General features: G+C 33.8%; 1 protein-coding gene across 2 annotated transcripts in view; it reads left to right on the top strand.

The window, feature by feature from the left end:
• Window positions 1-26411, top strand: part of LOC150101620 (uncharacterized) — a 72292-nt gene extending 45881 nt beyond the window's left edge. Inside the window, exons 2-21 of one of the 2 annotated variants that reach the window (XM_090400524.1) lie at window positions 1285-1427; window positions 2916-3024; window positions 3588-3791; window positions 5440-5609; window positions 5789-5924; window positions 6044-6277; window positions 8292-8813; window positions 9869-10114; window positions 11332-11670; window positions 12994-13245; window positions 13565-13846; window positions 17233-17472; window positions 17983-18228; window positions 19473-19721; window positions 20826-21140; window positions 21344-21715; window positions 21827-22037; window positions 22180-22301; window positions 23804-24012; window positions 24393-26411. In XM_090400524.1, the coding sequence (XP_090256650.1) occupies window positions 1285-1427; window positions 2916-3024; window positions 3588-3791; window positions 5440-5609; window positions 5789-5924; window positions 6044-6277; window positions 8292-8813; window positions 9869-10114; window positions 11332-11670; window positions 12994-13245; window positions 13565-13846; window positions 17233-17472; window positions 17983-18228; window positions 19473-19721; window positions 20826-21140; window positions 21344-21715; window positions 21827-22037; window positions 22180-22301; window positions 23804-24012; window positions 24393-24449 (4658 nt within the window). In that variant the 3' untranslated portion in view covers window positions 24450-26411. The remainder of the gene's footprint in view (window positions 1-1284; window positions 1428-2915; window positions 3025-3587; window positions 3792-5439; window positions 5610-5788; window positions 5925-6043; window positions 6278-8291; window positions 8814-9868; window positions 10115-11331; window positions 11671-12993; window positions 13246-13564; window positions 13847-17232; window positions 17473-17982; window positions 18229-19472; window positions 19722-20825; window positions 21141-21343; window positions 21716-21826; window positions 22038-22179; window positions 22302-23803; window positions 24013-24392) is intronic. The other variant, XM_090400525.1, reaches the window with a different exon arrangement.
• The last annotated feature ends 222 nt before the right edge of the window (window positions 26412-26633 follow it).

Raw genomic sequence — 26633 nt, forward strand, 5'->3', positions numbered from 1 at the left:
ATGAGACGAATATATTTGATTTTTTTTTCCCATTTGATCTTAAATGTTTACCAAAGTAAAAGATGATGAAAATGTCATTTCACACATCATTTGAGCTTATTTAATCATATATTATACTGGTTGGGGGAAATGACTTTAATACTCATTTATTCGGTTACTTTAGACCTATTCCAAATTGTTGACATTAATGTATGTATTCAAAATAACCAGAAAAAATTACCTACACTAAGTAGTACGTATTAACATAAGAAAATGTCCTCAGATACTTTCAGGAAGGTCCCAAGTCGTAAATATGTCAACCAACCTACGAATTGCAATGATGCAAACCACTTTTGCTGATATTTAAAAATAAACAAGCAGAAGAAGGTGTATTGAACTTAGTAAATGAGTTTTACTCAGGATAATTTAACACGTGGGCATGAAAGTAGGCCTAACGATAGTTCTTATTGTAATTAATTGCTACAATCACGTAGGCCTAAAAAGAAACTACAAAAATAGGTCAAAATGTGCGGTTACTTTTTCTTAACTAACCCTAATGCATAGCAAATATTAATTATTAATAAAAATAGTTAATTTCAGCAATAGCGTTGACAAAGATAAAATGATGTCTACCTTTCATTTTCTTGATTAAGAGGACAAGGATCTTAGAACGGATGCTTTTACCCTCCTTTCATACTAAGAAAAGAAGAAGCGGTATTGGCGTATATTTCATGGTGGCTTTGCTAAGTCCTATAAATCATATTTGTTGATGTAAGGGCCTTTGTTCAAGAATTATATTGCATTCGGGCAGGGTTAAAGGTGTGTTCGGTGGAATGTAGATATAACGATAACCCAAGGCAGGACTAGTACTTGAGACTTTTGTCTTTTTTTTTTTATTTCACTGATGTGAAATAGACTGAAAATATTACGTAAAGCAAGTCGCTGAAATGTATTTCAAATTGAGTTTTTTTTTTTCATGCATATTAATGTAATGCAAAATAATAAATATAATTCATGCAAATTCGCCTTTCTTTAACAGTAATACGAAATATATATTAACCAAACGATAGGATAATTTTTCGTATAATATTCTGAAATATCGATGTGAAATTTCCACTCTTTATTCTACTAATCTACGTCTCTTTTTTCCGCTCGATCACTGCGCCCTCTTACGGCGTGACCGACTACCACTGTTCAGACGAACAATTTAACCGATAATAGATTTATAATAATATAAATAAAAATAAATAAATGTCATTTTTTATTAATATTTGAAATTATTTGATTTTATTATTACTTCGCCAGGACCGTTTTCAGCAGTTGTCACCGATGTTACCCATAATTCTGTTATGTTAAGCTGGCAGACAGATGGAAAGAGTCATTCTTATCCAAAGATATCATTGAGTACTGACTACAGGGGTGGATTCATTGCATGGATGAACGTAGAGGTAAGTCTACAGCATCAAAACTATTTGAATGGAATTTTGTAAAGATCAGTTTAATGTGTACCAGACCGGCAACTTTTTTTTTATGTATTTTTATTTACTTATTTTTTCACCGCCAGGGTACACTGAAAGAGCTAATTACTTAGTCTGTAAGACTCACAGATTTCGTGACAGTGATGCCACATTTCTTGTTTTTCTTGTTCGCATTGGGAGTTCCTCTGTAACCACTAATTTGTAGTGGGGTTTCTGAATAGCTGGATAATATCCAGCTATTGTTATGCAGAGCTATTTCCTTTTATTCTTTTTTTATTGACATTTTCTTTTAAATGTTTTCTAGTCCGAATGTACCTTGAACTGCGGTCCTGTTTTAAACGCACTTCCCAACCCGGAACTGGAACGGAGCCCACCCATTTGCAATGTCGCTCCACAGATAACAATTTCAACCGCCCTTATCTGAATGCAACATCTGTTAATCCTTCTCTGTAAGCTGACGTTAAGCTTATTATACTCGCATTCGTCATCTTACAAAATGAGAATTCCCTCCCGCCTTGCATCGGCCGGAAGAAATGATTGAAATTAATCCTCAAACTATCTGATCTGACAGGAGCTTTAGTTTCAATAATACGATAGAAGCATCGAACACCTTAAACATCGCAGCACATTCAGTGCGATCACAAAGTACTTCTTAAAGTTTTTAAAAGAACTGGGCGATGGACTGAGTCCTTGAAATCTGTTTCTGTTCGGATGGGGTGTTATTGAGCTAAGAGCTCTAGTCATGGCTGGGTAACGGCAATAGCCGACCCTCCGTTAAAACTACATTGGCTACAGCATTGCCATATTTAATTTAAAGGTAAAGCCGTCTCTAAAAATTCGGACGATCCCTAGGCCACTCATTCGTGGGCGAAAGACCGTCAGTGATGGCCTTCCACCCACACGCCACCACCGAGCAGAACCGCTCAAATTCCGAAGAAAAGCATTCACCGACAAAGCCCCTCAGCGGGCTGTGCCGGAGAACACTTTCCCCGGAGACTCAAATTGCTCCCTTAAGGCAAAAACCTTAAGAGAGCGAACTCAAAAACTCTTTAATCTCAGCGCTCCCGGGGAGTTACAGCAACAGCCGAACCTCCTCAGTTAAACTTCATTGGTACAGCATTGCCATTTTATTAACCTGGAAGTCCTAAAAATAACATTATCGCAGTCACCCAATACGAATATATTTTTTAATTATACAAAAACATTTATACTGTATTATAACATGTTATATTCAAAAAGAGTATATTTATTTTTGAATATATTTCTCACTGATTTAGATAGTATATTATACTTGACAAGAAATAATATAGTTTTTTTCATCCATATAAATAAATAATAATAGTTTGCATTTAAAGTATTTTCATGACTTTCACTTAAATAAAATGTTGGCAGAGTAAATCGATCAAATAAAATACTGCTAGTTCTAAAGTGTTTAAAATGCATCACTCTCTTTTATAGCATTTACAGCCGTCATCAGTGGTGGTCAGAGATTTGCAGCCGAATACTGAGTACTTCGTTAAGATGGAAGAAGATGGCGAATTTGAAATAATTACCATTCGCACAAAAGGTAAGGCAAACAATTTACCATTGTTTGAATTTGTATTCAATTAAGCTTATCTTAATGTTGGTAGATGGCAGCACCTTCATAAAGTCTAAATTTCGAACTTAAATGTTTATTATTTATTAAAATCAATGGTATTTACTGTGTATTTTAATAATATACTAAACACGTGCACTATAAGTGTATATGAATCATTACTCTACTCCATTTCTTGGGTGAACTGATGACCTCGAATAATCAAACTGCGTACATGCTATTTTCTGCCTACTAGTGCTGCCATCTAACGGACGAAAAGGCAATCATCATGTTCTTACTGCTTGCTGTTATGTATATATTTAGAAGTAACTATACTGCAAACCGATAAATCTCCTAAATACTCTGTTTCAGAGATCCTAAAATATGCTTTTTTTTTCAGGACCTAAAAATATGTGGCACCGCAACTACATATTTTTTCTTTGAAAAATATTTTAACAAGATGAATTTTTATTTAAAATAGGTAAAAGAAACGCAATAGATATTTGGAAAAATAAAAAAAATAAAAAAATAAAATAATTCCTTGTTTATTTTAGATGGCTGTATAGTGAATAGTACCACTTCCTACGGCGCTGGAGAAGAATTTTATGTCGATTGTGGTCACATTTGTATTTGTCTAAGTGCTGGCAATACCGATTGCCGAGAGAGATGTCGTTTTAAACTTGATTCACTCAGTGATCCCTCATGTAAAGAGGTCCCTGATCCTCACGATCCTTGTTGTGTTCTCCACGAATGTCCAGGTAAGAAAAAGAACATTACAAGTTGTTGCTGTACATTTTAGGAAATAAAATGTAAATGAGTGTGTGTGTGATATTCAAAGAACCGACTGATTCCGTCCTCGGATTATTTGAATGAACATTTTGAACACACACACACACACACACACACACACACACACACACACACACACACACACACACACACACACACACACACACACACACAAGTATGTTTGAAATCTATACCATATGCCAGCTTAGGGTGAGGTCCTTATAGTTTAGGTTTCAGTCCGTTGCTCAATACCCCCACTGAGTATAATTCTCATTTTATAACCCACCCATACATCTCTTTAAATTTAAAGAAAGATTATATTTCTGCACGGGATTAGAAAATTATAGAATTTAAGAGAACTATGATATTCAGACCGTATCAGTTGCATCCATGTGACATTTACGGTTACGTCAGAATAGAATGAAGAAGATAGAATTACAGGAAGATAGGCAATCAGTTGAAAAGAATAAAAAAAAAAAATAAAAAAAAATCTATACGTTGACAGTTGGATAGATTGAAAATGTCACATGACAGATAGATTGATACATGAAATAGAAGGTCTGAAATTAAGTTTCGAGTGGAAAAAAAAGAAAGAGAGAGAGGAAAAGTCGATAAAGATAGGCGTCTAGAACGCTAGTGAACGAGAAATGTAAACAAAAGAAAAAAAAAAGACATTTTTAAGAACACCTATAGAAGAAAAGTAAGATAATATTGAACGGGGAAAAAAATGTTATTCCTGAATCGATAGAAAGTGGAAAGAAAAATAGATAGACGGTTAGATTGAAAGAAAGATTGAAGTGAATGAAAAAGAAAGATACAGTTAGACAGGAGAGACCTGTAAGTATTGAGCTAAATGCTGGAGTATGTTTATCCGCAATAAACCTTAAATTGTCACTTGAATTTAAATAGATTAACCCCCTCCTTTTTTTTTTCTTTTCTTTAAAGTAAGGTTAATCTTAGGTTTAAAAAAAAAAAAAAATGGCGGGTTTGGTTTACTTAATTGAAAAGTATTCGAAAACCTCATAAACATATTACTGCATTTATTGCCCATACAAAGGTCTAACCGACTACGCAAGTGCAAAGTAGATCAGAATCCGTTAACAATAATAATCTCTTTCTGATCATGCGCGCACCTGAGAAACAGTTGGCAGAATGCCAAAAACATATTAATCATTGTTGGAATACTTATTAAATAGATTCAATGAGTTCGCCGAAATCAGTCATGGAAAACCGTTTCCGCTCCCTACACCAGACGTTTATTGCGGTTGCGTAGGAGCTGACCCATTAATATGTTCTTTAATTCTTATCTTTATTAATGCGCTTATTGTTCTAGGAAGATCGTAAATATGGGTGGTTCTTTATTAAGAATGTAAGATCTTTATTACGTCATATTTCTGTTTACAAAAATGTTTTTTGTGCAGTAAAATTTCTATTTATTATCATTCCAGTAAAATATACAAAAGAAAACATCCTATTGCCTATTTACGACATCAGAGCCACCTGGTGTTATATATTATGCAGAAATTGAATTTATATATATATATATCGATGTTATAGATTTATACTTGTAAGTCCAGTATTTTTTAATAAGTCAATGAGACGTTCTTGTAATTATAGATAACAATCTCTCCAACCTGCCCAAAGTTCTGGCTACAGAACGTACGCCAACTAGTTTCACCATCGCTTGGGACGATTTCAAACCCGCAAATTCTCAAACTGGTTATGTAGTCTTGTATCGACCGGTAGGAGGCAGCACCGAACAGGCGTCGGAATGGCAGTCAATTCAGGTATCTATTATTTAGGAAAACTATTATTTAATTAAAATTAAATGATCGTTTCATTAAATGTTTTAAAATAATGCCTGACTACTAAACAAAGATTGCATTTTTTATATTGTTATCGTTGTTTTTTTCATTGTTGCTATAAACAAAGTGAAAACTTTGACAATTGTTACGTATTTTCATAGGCTGGGACGTTGCCATTGGTAACGATCACACAACTTAAGCCTCGTTCTGTGTATGAAGTGAAAGTGTCCATATGGGAAGACGAAGAAGCCAAAAAATACGGAGTTTCTTCCGAAGTCCTTACTGTATCAACAGAAGGTAAGATAAATTTAAAAGAAAAATAATAGAATTTAATTTATTGCTTTAGAATTCGTCTAACGTCTGTATTATTGGGTTAAATTTCTGGAATTTTCACGCATCCATTGATTGCTTTGCAGACGGATGCTCCAGAGGCAACCACACTTTCTATGTCGGCGACGAAATTTTCCGGGAATGCAGCGTTCGGTGTGTTTGTAAAGGCGATGACAAAGATGAATGCCGTGATCGGTGTATTCCTCCTTATCACGGAGCGGGCACAAGGAGAAGAGAAGATAGTGGATGCGTTGAAGTGCCTCATCCCGACGAGCCGTGCTGTGTCGTTCTCAAATGCGGCAACGCTAACGAGAATCAAGGTAAGGAAGGGGGAAATTTTGCGGGTTACCATGGCAACCGTAGCAAACCTGACATAATTAACGCGTCTGGATTCTTAATTCGAGTAGTTTACAGCTTAATTATGTCCCTGCAATAGACTTTAGAGAGCTTAATGTATATGGATGCACCGCGCAATTAGCGTCTGTATAATAATCATCTTTTATGGCCGCAGTGATTTGTTGACTATCTACAGCGCATAGTGCCAATTCTCGTCCACAGATGGCGCTACAAGGAATTCCCGTTATTTTTTCTTCTTTCGAGATCAGATGGAATAATGGTTATCTACATAACTTTCTTTTTTTTTTTTTTTAATCTTTTGCACTAAACTGTTATTATTTTATTCTAATTATTTAAGCGAATTATTTTTATCTTCTGAATTTGTTAAAATTAAACGGTAAAATTTGATCCAATTTCCTGTGAAATTAATCCATTAAAATGATATTAACAATAAATAAACACGCATTGCAATCCATTTTCACAAATTTTGCTATTGCAACGCCCCCTACCATTAATTCATGTTGAGCGTATTCAAGAGTTATATTATACATGTAGCATTTGTATGTTTGGAGAAGAAGCTTTATTTTTCTTTTCTTTTCTTTTTTTTTTTTTTACTGAATTTTACTTTAAGTGAGTTGTCATAAGGGTGATAAATGTTGATTAAAATTCACGTTTCCATGGAAACTTGCTGAGTTTAATAGTTCCTTTCAGTTAAATCACACAATTACTTTAGATAAGTTCTATTTTTACGAGTGTCATATATTTCTTTGTATAACCATGAAAAATAACAAAATAAAAGGTGAAGGGGGCTAAAAGAAAACTCCTTTTGTTAATTTTCTACAGCAAACTGTCTTCCGTTAACTCTATTAAATATAACCATATTTAATCATGTTAGGAATATAAAATGTTAGATTATTTCATCAAAATACGTGTACTCAACTATATAGATTTAGATATTATAATTTGAACACTAGGCGGCGCTGGTCACTCATACGTAATCTTTGGATTATTTCTAGGATTGTGAATGTTAAAAATTAGTGCATTTCGGACATCTGTGAAAAATGTTAAGTGCCTCGAGAATGTAGTTTAAATACTAGTCGGAGTCGCATTTGTGATTTAAATTAATGTTCTAATTTTTGCATTGTAAAGAACAAAATTATGTGTTTGTTGTTGCGGAAGAGCAAATGTTGTAATTTGTTTTGTGCAACAAAACAACCTACACGTGTATTTTTACAATCTTGCAGAATAATCTGAATAATAATTGCTATTTCTGCCGCATCCATTGTTGTCTCGTGTTTTATCTACTGTGGCTCTTTAATGAATTGTTGACTTAGGTACACTGATTGTTGAAAATTTCATCTTATTGTTGCTCCTCAAAATTACGCGGGCAACAACGGTAATGAAAAACGAAGGATGAATACCAAATATACTCAGTACTTTTCAAAAAAAGTTAAAAAAAAATAAAAAAGAAAGAAAGAAATCAGTGAGCCGAAGACTACGTCATATCTTATATACGACTTCCACCAAAGACTATTCGTATTTAAGTGTTTAAATGCAAATATTTTTTCAGTTTTATTATTATTATTATTATTATTTTGAGTCTGTAAGTGTTAGGATTGCTACAGTTTAACGAAAACTTGTATAGTTTTGTAATATGGTGTCAGTGAGTCTGTGCAAACTTGCGCGTGCGTTGCCATAGTAACACCTTTTCTCATTGTTTATACGTCTAACTTCCTATATTTCAGAATGATCTTTTGGCAAATCTATTCATTTTCATTTACTAAATTCCACTGCCTAGGTTGAAAATTGTCTATGTTTATTACTTTAACCTTATAAATTTTGTATATTCATTTCCGAGTTTTGAATTGTGTTCATCGCATACCTAAATGTATGGGAACGTGTCGAAACCCCATTCCCACATAAATTAATTTCTCTTATGCTTAATTTATTGAAATTGTCTTCTGTATATACATTTTTTAATCGAATTGATCGTTACAGATCTGAGTACTCAGAAGCCTTCTGAAGAGGTGATATTGCCTGAGGAGGTTAGCGAACACGTGACCGATGACGTGATTGCAATAACATCCGAAGTCACTTCAACCGTGACTTCAAATGACAAATGGCTTACTACAACCACTGAAGAGATGGACGTAACCCATCCGATTCCCCCTCCTCAAGAAAGAGAGGTTCCATTATTGAAGTCAAGTTCGGAAGAAGAGAGTAAATCTTCCGAAGAAATTGGAGATAAAGACCAACAGATAATCGGTCCGGTCTCAGCTGGAGCAGCAGAAGATGAAACAGATTCTGTGGAAAAGCAAGCCGACTCGACTACCGTAAAAGATGACTCGGTTACCATGACAACGGAGGTGCCTGAAAGCTCCAGCGAAATCGAGCTCCCGTCAGCAACGAATAACCCGGAAACGGTTGAAGGAGAAGAAATCAACGACAGGAATACTTCGACCTCAGGCAAAGAACTAATGACAGATGAGGAACATAAAGAAATAGCCGAGATTCCAAAAGGTATGTAGAAGTACAGCAGAATTTAAGGAAAAAAAAAATACTTAAATAATAACATTTGCTATTGATTTTGTCTCTTTTGTAATGAAGCGCATTACAAGATTAGCTGGTAATCAATGAGACAGCTAAACGAAGGTGTTTCACTCCTGTTTTTATCTTTTCCACTAGCGCTACCTATGAGCATCACATGACTATTGAAAGTAATATAATACACGCCAGATTTGTATATGATAAACAGAAACAATAAGCGATCTTTCTGCCACCCCTGCTACACACACGCGCTCACGAACTGATACCCGAAACCTCAATAAAACGCAGCTGAAATCAAATTATCCATATCATAAAATTCTTCGAAAATACAAATAATTATACCAAATACTGCGCACGCGCACGATTTAACTTGACGATGTGTTTGTCCTGTCAATAAAGGAAATATCTGGAGAACTAATTTTTCTATCTGTTACTAGCAGTATTTATTGTTAGCAGTAAATAACATTAGTAGTGAAAGAAGAAGTAAATAATATTAGTAGCGTAATATTAGACTACGCTATGGATGCACTGCGTAAAGTATTTGAAGAGCTAAAAAAGGAGATGAACCACTAAACACAAGAAACATTTTAGACAGGTAGAACTAAGGCTAATTGAATAAATGAGTGGGATATTAGGAATGGAACATGCACAAATAATAACTGGGAAAGAATGGAAAAGTTACTTAGTCCAAGCGTATCTTGAAAAAGCAAACGAAGGACATGTTGATTACCCCTGAGACCAACCTTATTAGTCTGAACAATCAAGAAATTGGCTATATAGGTTACCATGGAAACCCATACTTTGTTTTAGCGCCCTCAGATTCTAGCATATCCGAGATAAATCAAGAATTTTAAGCTCATTTATTAAAACCATACAGTTATTTATTTATTTTTTTAATTAACAAACTTTTTTAGGTAATTTACAACAGAAAATCACATTTGCATTTTTTTATTTTAAGAATAGATTACTTAATCTACTCGGATTAATGTCAGCAACAGTATGAACGATAACTCTTACTTTTTCACCAGATGGCGCTGCAGCAGTTGAGAGATGCGAAATGAATAATTCTACTTACGAAGTCGGCGAAGAGTTCTTTGATAACTGTGAAGGACGATGTATCTGCGAAGAAGGTGGAATGATTTCTTGCGTGCCAAGATGTCCTTTGGTGCATGGTGGACATCGAGATTGCAAGGAGGTTCCCGACCCCCACGACCCTTGCTGCAAAGTGATGGTGTGTGACACAGAAGAAAAAGCAGTCACTATCAGCCTTGAAGGCAAGTTGGTAGAATAGATTATACATTAGCCATTAACAAAACTCTATTTTATTGGTAACAGGTTTTATGAATAATTTTTGGAAAAAATGCTGGATGATGTAATAAAAACATTGAATGTTTCATTATTTGTTAATTTTTCACCTGGACTTGCTGATTTCCTTTTTTTTTTCTTTTTTGTAATCGTCTTTGTATTGTAGTTTTCACACTCTTGTATTTGTAGTGTTGTAAATTTCTCACTTATGCTTGTATTATTGTATGTTTCACGCTTGTGTTTGTATATTGTTGTAGTTTTCACTCTTGTGCATATATTGTAGTGATTTTCACTCTTGTGCTTGTATTGTTATAGTTTTCACTCCTGTACTTATGTTGTTGTAATTTTCGCTCTCTTGTACTTATATTGTTGTAATTTTCGCTCTCTTGTGCTTATGTTGTTGTAGTGTTATTCTTGTGATTATATTGTTGTAGTTTCGCTCTTTCATTCTTGTGTTTATAATTTTTGTAGTTTTCGCTCACTTGTGCTTATATTGTTGTAGTTTTCACTCTCGTGTGCTTATATTGTTGTAGTTTTCACTCTCGTGTGCTTATATTGTTGTAGTTTTCACTCCTATGCTAGCATTGTTGTAGTTTTCACTCTCTTGTACTTATATTCTTGTAGTTTTCACTCTTGTACTTATGTTGTTGTAGTTTCATTCTTGTCCTAATGTTGTTGTAGTTTTCGCTCTCTTGTACTTATGTTGTTGTAGTTTCATTCTTGTGCTTATACTGTTGTAGTTTTTACTCTTGTGCTTATAGTTGTAGGTTTCACATTCTTGTGTTTGTAACATTTATTGTTTGCATGGTGTATTGCATTATTGCAGTTTTACGGTTTTATTTCTGTTATCCTTTTGGTGCCTTGTTTGTTCTCTTATAGTTTTTGTACTCCATGTTTGTATCATCGTTGTTTTTACATACTCTTGCATGCATTGTTGTAATTTTTGTATTCTTACGCGTAATGTTATATTTCATCGTTATTTTGCATCTGTCCTCAAAACTGTAATTGTAAATTTCGAAATATTGACTAATTATTTAACAAATTCTGAATAAACAACAGGAGTGAGCTTAAGAGTGTAAAAGAAACCGAATTTAATTTCTTTTGCTATTTGCTACTACTAAATGAAAGTTGTGATTGATTGTGTGTCCCCAAAGAAGTTCACTCACTTTTTTTTTCTCTCTTTTAGCTCTCTCAATAATAATAAACTCCGTCGAAGCCCTTAACGCATCATCAGTTCGAATTCGAATGGAATTTGAACAACATACGGACGACGTGCACCTAGTTACACCGTTGCAGGTCTGGTATTCCGCCAAGGGCAATGACAATACTTCCATCGAATGGATGAAGCGACTGCTGCCAATCAACGACATCTCAAAAGTCGAACCAAACTTTTTTGAAGTGGAGATAAATGAGCTCCAACCCAGTACACTGTATTTCTTTAAAGTTGCTCCAGATGCTCATCACAGCAAGGAAGAAGCAGAATTAAGTTTCAGTAATACAGTTTCTGTCAAAACCTTTCCAGCAGGTCAGGCATTATTTAATCTATCTTAATGTATATTACAAATGTATTTATTATTATGGTGTAAGAAATAAGTCACTTTTTTTTTGATAAACAACAAATTAAATTATATCTTTTTAAAATAAGATATAATTATTTTAGATTTTCTAAATGCTTTTTAATTTAAATTTACTTTAAACGTTAAAAAATTCTAAATAACAATTTGTTTTAAAAGTTTTTAATATCGTTAAATCAATTTTTCAATCAGGTAAGTTTTCCTACATTTTTGGACACAAATGAGGTTAAATTAAAAGTGCCAAGAAAGCAATTTTATTTTTAAATTTGAAAAACTTTTTAAAATTTAAATTGTTATGAATTAAAAACAGAAAATGTGATTTGTGTTTTTTGTTTTCATTTTAAGAGAAAAATATCGAATATGCTAATTAGATTCTTCAATATTTTATAACAGTATACCGTATTTACTCGAATATAACTCGCCCTATATCTCGTATCCCTGATTTTACTTTACGGAAAAAGGAATTAAAAAGTTTCTCAATATAGTTCGCACACGAAAAATGTTTAAAACTTTAAGAAATAGATAGTGAATGTTGTTATGGCAGTTTCAGACATTTTGAAATTCAGTTGAAGAGAATCAGCATTTCAACTCAACAATCGTCGGCTTGCCTTTATCTTTGAGTCGCGCGATCTTTTGTTAATACCCCACCAATCATATGCATAGAGATGGAAGCAACCAGCAGAGGAAATGTGGGAGTGAGGACATTGACTTCCTCTTGATCTTGGAATTGCGAGGGGGTGGGGATTAAGATTAAGAGACCATCATTAGAACTGTTGTGCAACTGGATTTTGAGAGCTTGGGACATGATTTCGCCAGAAATAATTAATTTAATTATGGAAGCATTGTCGTTAAAAGATTCAAATATATCACGTAATGAAAGTGAGCGGTTGATCGCGTAAATAAATTAAAATTTAAATTTAAAAAACATTTAAATGCATTTATTTCATAAACAGTGTGAGCAATTATAAATTATAATAAATACCGAGGATTTGATTATAAACGTCAATTTAGTTTTTTTTTTTTTTTTCTGAAAAACTTTAATTTCCAAAAATCCCTGCATGTATCTCGCAGCAAGATTTTTTAACTTTAATTTTGGACAAAAAATTGCGAGTTATATTCGTGTAAATACGATTACTATAAATGAAATAATTATTTAAAAAAAACCTGATTAGCATATTCCAAATGTGAAAAAAAAATCTTGATTATTTTTACCCTGATTTAACAATAAAGGAATCTAACCTTATTATTTATTTATTTATTTATTTTTAACACAGGAGTGCATACATCATTTCGAGGCTGTTTCAGGGAAAATCATACGTATGAAATTGGGGAAGTGTTCTATATAGGTTGCGAGCACAAATGCTTGTGTCGGGGTGACGATCATGTAGAATGTCAGGAACGATGCCCGACTTATATCGATAATATCGGATATGAAGGGTGTGAATGGGGACCTTCCGAAGAAGATCCTTGCTGTACCATACCCATATGTGACAGTAAAGGGATGGTCGAGAAAGAGGAATCCACAAGTAAGTTTGGATTTATAATTCCCATGAAATTATTTATTTTTTAAAAACATTTTCTTTTCACAGATATTCGCGTTTTGAATTGAAAATTTTAAAACTATCAAAATGTACTTTTAGTCATCCGCCATTTAAAAAAAATTAAAAGTTTAAATATTTAAAATAAATTATCTTTAATTAAATTATTTAAATGCCAAAAATGTGTAATAGTTTTGATTGTATTTTAAAATGAACATTAATATAAAAAAATACAATATTTAAACATCTAAATACAACATTTAGTTCTCTGTTGATATGGACAAAGTGTGTATTTGTTTATTTGCAGCTACATCTGCACCGTTGCCAGCCACCCCTACTTGTATTGTTGGTCCACAACAACACACTCGACAACTTGGAGAGATGTGGGAAGTTAGTGAAGGATGTATGCCGATGGTCTGCAAGTGTACGCTAGCCAGAAATGGTACTGCTGTAGTGGACTGCATCAGAGGCTGTCCTCCACTTCCTCCCAATGCCCATCTTCCCACACGAGAATGTCCAAAACCTGTCCTGGTTAGACCCAACGATCCTTGTATGTGTCCATACATCGTCTGTGGTAGTACAGCTCCTCGTAAGTAGCAAAAGTACATTTTTATTTTTATTGAAAAAAAAAACATTTATTTTAAATGTTTTATTCTTTATTCTTTAAAAACATAAAGTTTTTAGAGAATGGAGTTGAATATCTAGGGAAAGGGATCACCATGTCATCGATATCGCAAATTGATGAGACGCAAAGGAAACTGGCAATAAAATTAATGCAAATAGAGAAAAAATATACTGTATTTATTAAGTATTGTTAATTCTTTCTACTAACAATCAACTACTCTTCTTAAAAAAAACAGACATAAAAATATTTTCGGCTTGGAATTATAATAATAATAATAATTTATTATTATTATTTTATTTTATTATTTTATTTTGTTATTTATTATTATTATTAATAATTTGGGTTTCAAAATGATACACCATTTCTTTTTAACGATAAAGATATTATATTAATCTTCTAATACAATACGCATGATTGGGGATCCTTGATGAATCAATCGACCGTGAGATGCGGTGATTGATTCATTCAATCCAATACCCTTGGAGGGTAATGGATGGCAATGCTGTTGCCAATGAAGTTCTAACCGAGGCTCGGCTATTGCTGTGACCCTCCTGCCATGATCAGAGCTTTAATAGCTCAATAACACCTTATCCCTACACTGTCCTCTACAGATAACGGGGAATATGAAAAGCATTCTTGCTTCGCCCCTTTAAGCCAGTCCTTATAAGGACGCATGATTGACCCATATAAAAGCCAAGGAAGAAATAGACACGGCAATAGAGAACCTCACCAATCAAATCAATAAAGCCAAAGCAGCAGCCACAGTATCCATGATTACCCACAAACAAAATCGTCTCCAGGAAGAAATCATGGACTTAATAAGGAAAAAAAAAACAGACAAAGAAAAAGATATCACAACACTCGTGCTCCCCAGGACAAAACAGCCCTCAACAGATTAAACAAATCTGTCCGAGAAGCTCTCTAGAACCACAGGAACCAACAATGGGACAACAAGCTCACCTCCATCTCCACAGCAGATCATTCTATATGGAAATTTCTAAACAACCTCAGGAACAATCGCAAATCCCTCCCCCCTCTGCAAGCAGAACAGCACCTTGCATACACAGATGCTGACAAAGCCGAAGCCATAGCAAGAAACCTAGAGAAACAATGCAGTCCTGCATATGAGAACCTCAACATCAGCCACGTATACAAGATCCATCGTAAAGTCAGGTTCACATTAAATCGTCCCGATGTCAATCCAAGTCCTATAATGCCTACCTCACCAATGAAACAGTCTCAACCGAACGGAAAATCCTCGCTGGAGTTCCTCAAGGATCACTGCTAGCCCCGATCCTGTTCAACATCTATATGGCAGACATCCCTCAAAATCCTCTCACATCCACCATCGCCCTTTATGCAGATGACACGGCTATTCTAGCCAGATCTCGTCAACCACATCTCGTTACCAAAAAACTACAAGACACCATCCTGAATCTAGAAAACTGGTTTAAAGACTGGCGACTACAATTAAACCCCCCAGAAAAGCACAACGATACTCTTCACAAGAAGACGAGCATCCTCCAAAGGAGACATCACCCTGTTCAACTCTAAAATTCCCTGGAAAACTGAAGCAAAATACCTCGGAATACTTCTCGATAAGCGACTATGCTTCAACAGCCACATGAAGAGCACATGCACCAAAGCTTCAAAAGTTATCGCCCAGCTATACCCCTTGATCAACAGACACAGCAAACTAAGCTCAACAAATAAAATTCTACTGTACAAGACAGTTATCCGTCCCACAATTATATACGCCTCCCCAGCCTGGAGCCATACCTCCAAGACAAACATCCTCAAGCTACAAAGACTACAGAACAAATGCTTGTGAATGATTCTGGACGCCCCGTGGTTCATCAGGAACGCCCAGATCCACCGGGACATAAATATCCCCTACATCTCTCCACTACTACTCTCCCTAGCAGAAAAATTCTTTATGAAGACATCTATCCATCCAAACCAACTGATACAACAAGCCGGAAACTATGACGGTAATGACTACTGGAAACATAAAAGACCGAAAGCCATCCTAACACCCAACGACGAATAACCACTTCTGCCCACTCAGGGCGAGCTAAAATAGCTCACAAATCTCTCCCATCACTGTTCCCGAAACAGACAACAGGGAATATGAAAAGCGTCAAGCTTCACCCTCTGCGCCATATATGTCCTGCGTCCTGCATGATTGAGGTGAGGAATGGAATCGACCGTGAGATGCGGTGATTAGCACCCTTGGAGGATAATGGATGGCAATGCTGTAGCCAATGAGGTTCTAACGGAAGCTCGGCCATTACTGTTACCCTCCTGCCATGATCAGAGCTTTAATAGCTCAACGGGGAAGTTGAAAAGCACTCTATATCTATATATTATCAAGGAAAGCATTAAAATTGTTATTAGGTCTCATCCGATCCGCTCGGCATTCCTCTTTTAAACAATAAACAACAATTTCTAAAATTTAACATTGCCATATCATTATCTTCTGATAGATGGTGCAATAGATGTCCTGTGCGACAAGAGAGTGAGTTGTAAGATGAAAAGAAAGCTGTATAAGATGGTGGTGAGGCTGGCGATGCTCCATAGCGTGGCCTATAACAAAGGCATAGGAGAGGAAGATGGAGGTGGCGGATGTTGAGATGGATGAATGATGTGACAAAGAAAGACAGGATAAGGAATGACTACATCAGAGGGACGGCCAAGGTGGGGCCGATCGGTAAGAAGGTACAAGAAAGCAGGCTGAGGTAGTTCGGTCATGTAGAGAGAAGGAGTGAGGAATATGTTGGTAAACGAGTGGAGCGTATGGAGGTGGAGGAAAAGAGGCAGGCCCAAACTCAGATGGAGGGATAAGGTGGCAGAGGATCTTAGGGAGAAAGGATGGAGTCGGGAAGATGCCCTGGACCGGAGAATCTGGAAGAAGAAGATTAAAGATGGGAACGCCGACCCCGTTTAACACGGGATAAGGCATAGCGAAAGAAGAAGAAGATAGCGCAATGTATATGTAAAGATGAACACAGACTACTTAAAAATATAAAATCAATTACTCAAGAATATTTTGATATTTTTTATAAAATATTTTATAATCTAAAAATTATAATAAACTAAAGTAATTGAAATTCTTTAAAATAACTTTAAATTACTTAATTTTTATTTTTTAATGTAACACTTTAAATTATTTTAAATCTATTAAGTATAAAATTTTAAAGGTTTATTTTATAATTGTAATAAATGTAATTTAATTTAAATAAATAAATTAATTAAGCATTGCAGAATTCTAAACTTGAATTTAGACAGCTTTAACGTATTGCTGTAACAATTCTTTTTCGCCTTCTCCTTGATTTCTGAACCTTTCACAGATGTCATGCCCCCTGTACCCATGTGCGAGTTCAAGGGCGAACGTCACGAGATGGGGAGCGAATTTCACGATGGATGTCGTGCCATATGTCACTGTGGACAGAACCTTCGTGTCATGTGTGCGCCCATCGACTGTCCTTACCACTTCGACTCTCGTTTTAGCGAGTGTTTGGAATGGGATATCGATCCCGACTTCGTGCCTCATCCTCCGAATTGCTGTGCGGTCCCCAAATGCAAAAATGGTAAGAAGTGTTTTCTTTCACCAGCTCATAAATCTTTTTTTATTCTTATTATTATTTGTTTGTTTCTTCGTTCTCAAATATCACTTCCTGGCTGGCGTAAGATGTTAGTATCATCTTAATGTTGTTGTTAGGAGGATCGTAAACTTCATGATGAATTCTACGCAAGCACATTTACGAGAGGCATTTTCTTCAGAGAGTAATTGTATGGCGTTGTTTGTCTACTGCGAATACAGCGTTTGCCTCTTTAACAAACAGTATGATGCACTCATTATAAAACTTGATTTGTTTTTTGTTATAAATATATCAAAGGGATATCTTTTACGTTCGTTGTGTGTTTTCATTAATTCTCGGAAGATGGCGCTGTAAGACACCAACGCTATTTCAACGGAGTTTCGAACAATATATATATAAAAAATTAACTTAATTAAGATTCCATCCAAGGACATACTTAATTGATGTCATTAATTTTTGCATTTCTAATTAATACGATTTTATTTGCGATAATTTCAGATGGATCGTGTATGTTCAAGGAAACCCGTTTTGCCAACTACCAGCAGGTTCCAGAAAAACTGTTGGACTGTGGAACGACCAGATGTGTGTGCATCAACGGGAACTTAACTTGCGAGCATCGTTGTCCCCCTATTAGCGACGTTCCCCCATCTAATCTACCATGTCCAGCTTCAATGGCTTACCAAGGTTACCTGCCCGGAGACGATTGCTGTATGACCTGGTTCTGCAAGGAAGCTGATAAGAGAGGTAAATTAATTTTAGCAGATGTCTGGTTGCTATAGAAACCGGATCGCGTCAATAAATAAATTGAACAACTATTAATTAGTTGAAAATTTACCAGTTCGGGGATTCTAACATGGAGAAATCGTTCAACTATTGTTAGCTATTCAAAATCAATATAGTTCCATACTTTTTTAAATTCAGTTTTAAATAAAAAAATTAATTAAATTGAAATTATTTAAATAGACTTTCATAGAAACTATATAAAATAATAAAAAAAAATTTATTTAATATAAGGATATGTTTTTGCTTGGATAAATGCAATTAATTATCAGAAATTAATAAAAAAATAAATAATTTTAAATATATGGATACTTCTGCTCATTAACAGACCACCGCAAGCAACGTCTGCACCAGCAGTGTGTCTGTGAAACTACCTAATGAGGGTTTAGAATACCCTTTCAGCCTTAACATACGGGGGTGTCCCTGAAAAGAGTTCTGTCCTCTTTATCAGAGCCCATCAAACGCAAACTTGTAATTACGCTAATGATCGTTGGCAGCAGGAATTAAGTGAAATGCAGACATTGGCTGGAGTCCAATTTGTAACAACTTGTTAAAGTGTTACAATTAAAGTACAATATTTGTTAAGATAAACCTCATATCGATATGCCCTACAGTACAATGCGTGCCACAAAATTAACAATTAATCACATGAAATAGCAAAAAATACAGTAGATGGCGCTCATGTCTGATATTGTTGAAATTTGATCATGTCAAAATTAGCTAAATAAGGTTAATTGTTATTCTTTCATTTGTCGTTTGGTTGCATAAACAAATGCATTATTCAAGTTTTGTTAATTTCTATTGGTCAGATTTATTATTATTGTTGCTTTTTTTTTTTTAAATAAAGCTCTTGAGTTGTTATTTTGCCTCCGTCAAGAAGATAGCTTATTTCAGAACGTCCTGCTTATATGAAGTTGAACTATAGAGTTATGGAAGGGAGAAATAAAACGAAAATCAAAATATTCTGGAAAATATCTGCAGAAAATGTGTTTTAACATATTTAGAATGAAATATTAAATAGTACTGAAATGTATCCATAAACCAGAAATAGCTAAACGATAAACTAAACCATTTCTAAATATATACTAACTAAACCATTATAACTGAAATGTTCTTACTAAAATATTATAACTAAACTGTTCTAACTAAACCGGAAAAACTAAACTAAAAAACTAAAACAAGCCGTACACTTTTCCCGCTCTCCTCAGCCTTCTGCACCTTCCAGGGGAGGCGCTACCGGCCTTCCGAACAGTGGGAGGTTCGCAAGGGTGCTCAACGCAGACTCTGCACTTGCCGTCAACTATCGAGCGGTCGTATAGGCGTTGAATGTACCGGGGGATGTCCCCAGATCCCTCAGAAGTATCTTCTCCCTACCGAACATTGTGCTCGTCCTGTGGTGGTGACCCCAGATGACCCTGTTATCTGTCCGTACGTCGTTTGTAACAACACCAAGCAAGGTAATTTTTTTTTTTTAGGTTTTTTTTTTTTTTTTTAGTAAGTTATTTTTATTTTGACAGTATATTCATGATTTTTTTTAGCTGAAATGAATTTTTATTAATTTTAAACTTCAGTTCGGCAAACCTCGTTTATTTGATTTCCAGAAATGTCCACTAGGTGGAGCTATTTCTCCACGAGAAACTTTCTTCGATCATTTTAGAGTAGTACATCTGAAGCAAATGTATGTAAAAGTTCTTTATTAGAGCTCATAGTGCTGAATGCCTTCATTGACGAGAGTGTCCACGCCTTGCACGCGCCTGTTCTGTTCTGTTCTAGAAAATAAAGCGTGGAATCCATGGTTGACCTCAAAATAACTCGTTTTTACTAGGAATAATTCTCTTGATTGACCTTAATATTGCCCTTTTGAACATTTGAGAATCAATGATCGATTTCATTTTTTAAAACAAAAAAGGGATAAGCACTGTCAATATTATTAAATTTGTAAAAAAAAAAAATAGAAAAAAAATATTAAAAAAAAAATCCTTAACCCACGGTAGTAGTTTATTATAGCTTACAACTTTATGCGGGTGGGAACTTACGTAAAAAATAAAAAAAAATCTGAAATATTATTTCATTGAAAATTAAAATATCTAAAATATTGAAAGACCTTTTTTTTTTATCTTTGATTGAAATGAGTTAAATTTAAAAATGCAAACACAGATAAATAAATAAAAATAAAATAAAATTTTATTTTACAAATAAAAATCAAATTTTAAAAATTTAAAATAAAATAAAATTTTATTTAAAAAAATCAATCCCTTTAGCGTTCGATCTAGAAAACAACAGGGTTATAAAAAGGGATATTTGTATATGCATTACACTAAACAATCCTTTATTTATTAATTTCGACACCAGTCTATTTTTAAATCATTTCAGTCTTTCTTATTTGACATAATAAACCTATGCAGGTTATTAATAGATAAAAGAAATGCATCAAATGACCAAGCACAAAATTGTGCAATATCACTTTCATATATCAGAATTATTTCAACATTTCTTTATTAATAGTCTTCTATCTATCACTCTGATATCTCTTTAGTTATTTACTCCGATTTCTCCTTCAGGACAAGAACTGAGAAATGTGAACATTGCCGCTGTGAACTCCACCACAGTTCGCGTACGATTCTCCCTCCCGACCATTCTGGTGGGTTTAATTGGCCACGCCGAACTCCATTTTACTACGGATCCTAACCTTCCCCTACGAGATTGGCACGTGAAGAAGTTTTCAAGACCCAATCGGCTTTTGGACAGCGCCAATATTGAGTACTTCCTCACAGGTTTGAGGCCGGACACCACTTATTTCATGCAGATCAAGACCTTCATCGATGCCTTGGAAGGTGGTCCAGAAAGCGACCTCTATAAACTCCACATGCCTCAAGGTAAAAACTTCGTAGAGTTAAAGGTGAAAAAATTTCGACTTAGTTTCACACATTGCTAATTTAGCCAAGTTTAAAAAAATTCAAATAAAAAAAAAGTACAATTTTTAATTTGAAATATAATTATAAATTTATGTTTTAGATTTTAAAAAGAATCCATCTACAATATTAATAAGTTACAATCACATCGTTTTAATTTATAACAGTTACCACGACGACGACAACGACAACAACAACCACAACATCAGAGTCGCCTCCGCCAACAATAAGTATCGATCCTATGACTACAGTGCAAGCACTGGACGCCAACACAGTGAAGGTTTCATGGAGGAAGTTGGAGCCTTCAGAAAAAAAATATGTGTACGGGATGCAGTTGAAATACAAACTCGCTGACGTAGGCCGCAACGAATGGACCACTACCCCAATGATCCACCGAGATGTCACCTCGTACATCATTCACGATCTGAAGCCATCATCGTCCTACATGATCGAGGTCGTTTACTCCGTCCCAGAGGGCGCTGCGACTACTATTGTTTCTGCAGCGCCGGCAGCCATAAAAACGAAAAGTAGTCCAAAAGGTAAATCACACATAAATAAACGTTATATTATCGTTCTATTATATTTATTTTATTTAAATAAATTCTCTATTTAATTTAAAAAAAAATTAAATCTAAATGGATATTTTTCAGATGAGTACAACTTCCAAGTTGCATTGAAAGAGAACTCTGTGGGTCCGTATTCAGTTGATTTCGAAGTGTCTGGAGTTCCCAATCCCGTATCCAAATATGTCCACGTGGTTAAAGTAATCTATCAAAGTGATTTCGATGGTGGACAGTCCCATGTTTTCAAAGTCCCTTCTGCCGACAACATACAACTGGAACATTTGACCCCAGGACAAAGGTAAATTATCGTAGAATTGGAGGTTACCTTAAAATATACTCATCAGTGACTTCTAATCCATACTTAATATTCTGATAATCATATTTAAAGATTATTTCTTTTATAAAAAGTCTTCTGTGCTTTTTTTCCGATTTTTTTATAGGTATAAAACGTGGTTGGAACTTTACCTGACCAATGGAAAGACACTCGCATCTAACGAAGTGGAGTTCATAACTAAAGATGCCCCGCCAAATGATAATGTAATAGATGCTATACCTACTAAAGGTTAGTTTTTTTTTTTTTTTTTTTCGTTAAGAAAAGTTCAGTGGTGTTGCATGCAGGGGCGACTCGTGCATAGGAACTGCAGCATCCCCAATTTTTCTCGATATATAAATATATTTATTAATTTATTTATATTTGCTTGTATTTAATTTTATCATCAACAATCCTATACAATTCTCTTATTTTGTCTAAAAATGAGTAGCAGTTTGCGCTAGTAGTAGACTGTTCGTAGTGCTTATCTCTTTAAATATTTGGACATTACAATTAAAGACAACATTTGTTATAGTTTTTATTTTAGAACATTATTGGGGTTATTGACAATTATGACCTCAGATTTTTTAAGTAATTTTGAATTATACTAAACTGTATAATTTTATCGATAATAAACAATATTTTTTCATGAAAAAAAAAAGAATATATTTTATTTTAAAGTAATTTTGAATTATACCAAACTGTATAATTTTATGGATAATAAACAATATTTTTTCATGTTTAATTTTTTTTTTAATTTTTACCATAATTTTGATATTTTATCCAAACACGTATACACTGTACTTACAGTGTGTATGTATATTTTGAAAGTTGCAGCATCCCCACGATTTCAAGCCACGAGCCGCCACTGGTTGCATGATTGATTTAGTGACTAATTTATAAACATCATAAATTTTATTTATTTCGTATTTCTCTCAGAAACAGGCTCAATTGATCTAATTCTAGTAGCTAGATTTCGAGTCATCAGGGGAAGTACGATCACAGTTATTTTAAAATACAGCCTTAAACTTCTTAAAGATGCTGTTAAAAGCGCTTTGAAGATATAATAAACTTCTTAATTCTTTTTAAAATTGTAATGAGACTATAATGAACGCAAACGAACTTGTTAACGAGATTTACATGATCAAAGAGTTCTTATTATCAAGGAAATAGAGCACCCAGATCAATTTATTTATAGAACATCGATCCAGATACTTCATAAATAAATGCATTTGTTCTGATAATACAAATACGGTGAAGATAAAAGTGATTTTTTGGAAATTCTTATTGCTAGAGTTTTGTTTTTACCTTCCCATAGGTACCTCCTGATGAAAAGGAGGTACCGATGCGGTTGGTGGTCTCGGAAGATAGCTAACATTGCTCAATTTGTCCAGGAAAATTGACAAAATATTCTTGAGTTCCCTATAGAAGTATGTAAATTATATATTATTCTTCACGTGATTTATTTCATATTTATTACTAAAGGCATGTATTTCTCTTTCTCTGTACCTGGAAAACGCAATATGCAACTTATTCTCTGTATCATTGTTGAACAGGCATTGTTGAAACAAGCAACTTATTCTCTGTATCATTGTTGAACAGGCATTGTTGAAACAAGCAACTTATTCTCTTTATCATTGTTGAATATGGTGATTGTTATAATTCATTATTACGTATAGTTTGTTGATTTCATATTCATTTGGGATTAAGCCTGGATGTTTGTTGCACCAACTTAATCATTTCGTTTGTTGCAGGAAAATTGGTGAAACCAATGCCGAGTTCCCTTAGGGATGATGAAAGTAGAGCATACTTTGTTGCCCTGATTGTGGTAGCAGTTGTAGCTGCCGTGGCCGCTTTTGGTTTTATACTTCTCCTTATTCTGTTGGTGAAAAGACAAGCATCGGCAAAAGCAAACATCTCTAGGACTCCTTCAGAATCAGCTTACGATAATCCTACGTATAAGGTAAGAATTTCATTAAAATTCTTCGATGGTCGATTCTAAATTATTGAACAAATTTATCGCAATAAAGGATATCCACTTTAAAATAAAAAATGAATGAAATAAACGTATCAAAATTAATAATCATAATAATAATAAAAATAAAATATATAACAATTAAATAATAATTTCAATTTGAATGTAATAATAGAAATTATAATCGACGGAAAAAATAAATTAAAAAATAAAATCAATTATTATTAACAAAAATAATATTTCGGACAAGTTATGAGATTTTTTTTAAAAAAATTACATTTTTGTGTTACTTTTTCTCTATGAATTTTATCGTTTCATTTTATTTTTTAAAATTAATTTACTTATTGATTTATTTTTATTTTTTGTAGACTTCTGAGACGGACAAACCTGAAGACAAAGTTTACAGGCAAATTATACAGCCTTAAAATCGTTTGAAAGCGAGTATAAATTAGGTTCCTGGTTCCTTTACGTGTCAAAATGAATGAACTGCGTTACGTCCGCTTTAGTTAAAAAAAAAAAAAAAAAGAAAAGAAAAAAGAGAGCAAGCGAGAGAGTTAAAAAAAAAAAAAGTCAAACTTTCCTTAAATGAGTGGCGACCTCTAGTGATGGAGATACCGAAGAAAAACTTTAAAAAGATAAAGTGGATGTATTTTCATGTTGTGATATTCTAGAAGCGGACTGCAGCAGAAGAGAAAAACGGTGCCAGTCAGCCTCACGAAAAAAAAAAAAATAAATAATAAATAAAATAAAATTAAAAAGAAGAAGAAGAAATAAACAGCTGCAATAGCGTTTTGTGAATAATAAATCGTTGTAAGTATATATATATATATATATAAATAAGATTTTATATGTAGAGAGATAGATAAAGAGAGATATATTTTAATACTATTTGTATAATGAACTCTAATTCTAATACTTTCTTTTTATATGTGTGAAAGAAAGAATGAATGCTGCAATCTATTGAAACTACGAAGACATGGGTGGGTCAGTTCGTGTGTCGAAATATAATTTTTTTTTGAAATATATATATATAGCTTTCGTAATAGACTAACCGATATTTATTAACTGCAATCAGTACCGAACACACACACACACACACACACACACACACACACACCCGCGTGCGCGTAAAATATACTTCGAGTTCAGCAAATATTCAATTCATGATTCGTTACAATTATCAGGTTTAGTCAAACTATGAAAACCTAGCAATAAAGATAAATAGAAGTGTTTTTTAATAGTTAATGTTTATATTGTATTTATATTTTAAAAAGCGTTTTTTTTTATTTTAATGTTTTAGACTCTCCTAATTCTTTGTTAGCATCAACACAACTCTCCAAAACACGATATATATTTGAATCATTTTCTGGTTTTCTAAGAATATTCCTAATTTAGTGCTATCCCTAGATTTTTTATTAATTTTTTTTTTACGTTTATTTTGCACGTATAGCTTAATATCTCCTTTCTATTGATAGAACAATACGTAACAATGCGGAAAACTGGTTAGACTCTTTCCTGCGTTATATTGTTGCTAGCGCTAGCATCACGTCAATTGCACGAAACATTGTTGGCTGTAAATCAAATGACAGTATTGTTGAACACGTGTTTTGATTGATAGATTTCAACAGAGGATGCAAAAACTACTTAAATATCTATAAAAGGTTGTTCATAGCAGCCCAAATTTTTAATTTTATTTTTAATAAACGATGTCCTCATTATCAAAACGTATTAATGTAAGGGATTGAAAGTATTTATGTATGTGTGAATGTACATTTGTGATCTGTGCTTTAATTAATTTCTCTTCTATGTGCCATGGGTCCAAAAATGAGCAATTCATCTGTGTGTGTGCCTTTGAGACAATCTCGTATATTTACTACGAAGCTCTTCTTTTTTAGCAGTCGTTCTTTGCTTTTTTTCTACAAATTTATTAATGAAACTACTTATAGTAGTTTCATTTATTTTTAAAATATTAGTTGCAAATTTGAGCAATTCATCTGTGTGTGTGCCTTTGAGACAATCTCGTATATTTACTACGAAGCTCTTCCTTTTTAGCAGTCGTTCTTTGCTTTTTTTCTACAAATTTATTAATGAAACTACTTATAGTAGTTTCATTTATTTTTAAAATATTAGTTGCAAATTTGACTACACATATGATAGAGATGAGGCCTAATAGGCCTGAGAATCATAAGAAACTCAAATTTTCTTTCTTTTCCCCTTTAAACTCGTGGCGCTATTCTAGTGTTCTAAGATCACTTGACTCACTTTGTAAGATGTGAATACTGTATTAAAACACAAATAAACTCACTTTAATAGTTTTTATTTTTTAAATGTTGTCAAATTATGTTGTACAGTGTGATATTCAACTGATTATATGGAATAAAAAGAAATATTTTACTATGAGTGTCATTTCTTTGTGTTAAATTGAAAGATCTACGCAGCATTCTAGATTTTCATTAATAGTTTAGCTGAACTAGATGAATTTAGATGAATATCAAATATTATCTATTTGATATTCATCTATCAATGCAACACTCTACAGCTGGAGATCCCGAGAGCCCCCATACTAACATTAATAAATTTAAAATTTTCATAGAAATGAGTGTATAACT

Source organism: Typopeltis vanoorti, chromosome 11, assembly GCF_054136105.1.
Source record: "Typopeltis vanoorti isolate ZY-2024b chromosome 11, IOZ_Tvanoo_1.0, whole genome shotgun sequence".
NCBI lineage: Eukaryota > Metazoa > Arthropoda > Arachnida > Uropygi > Thelyphonidae > Typopeltis > Typopeltis vanoorti.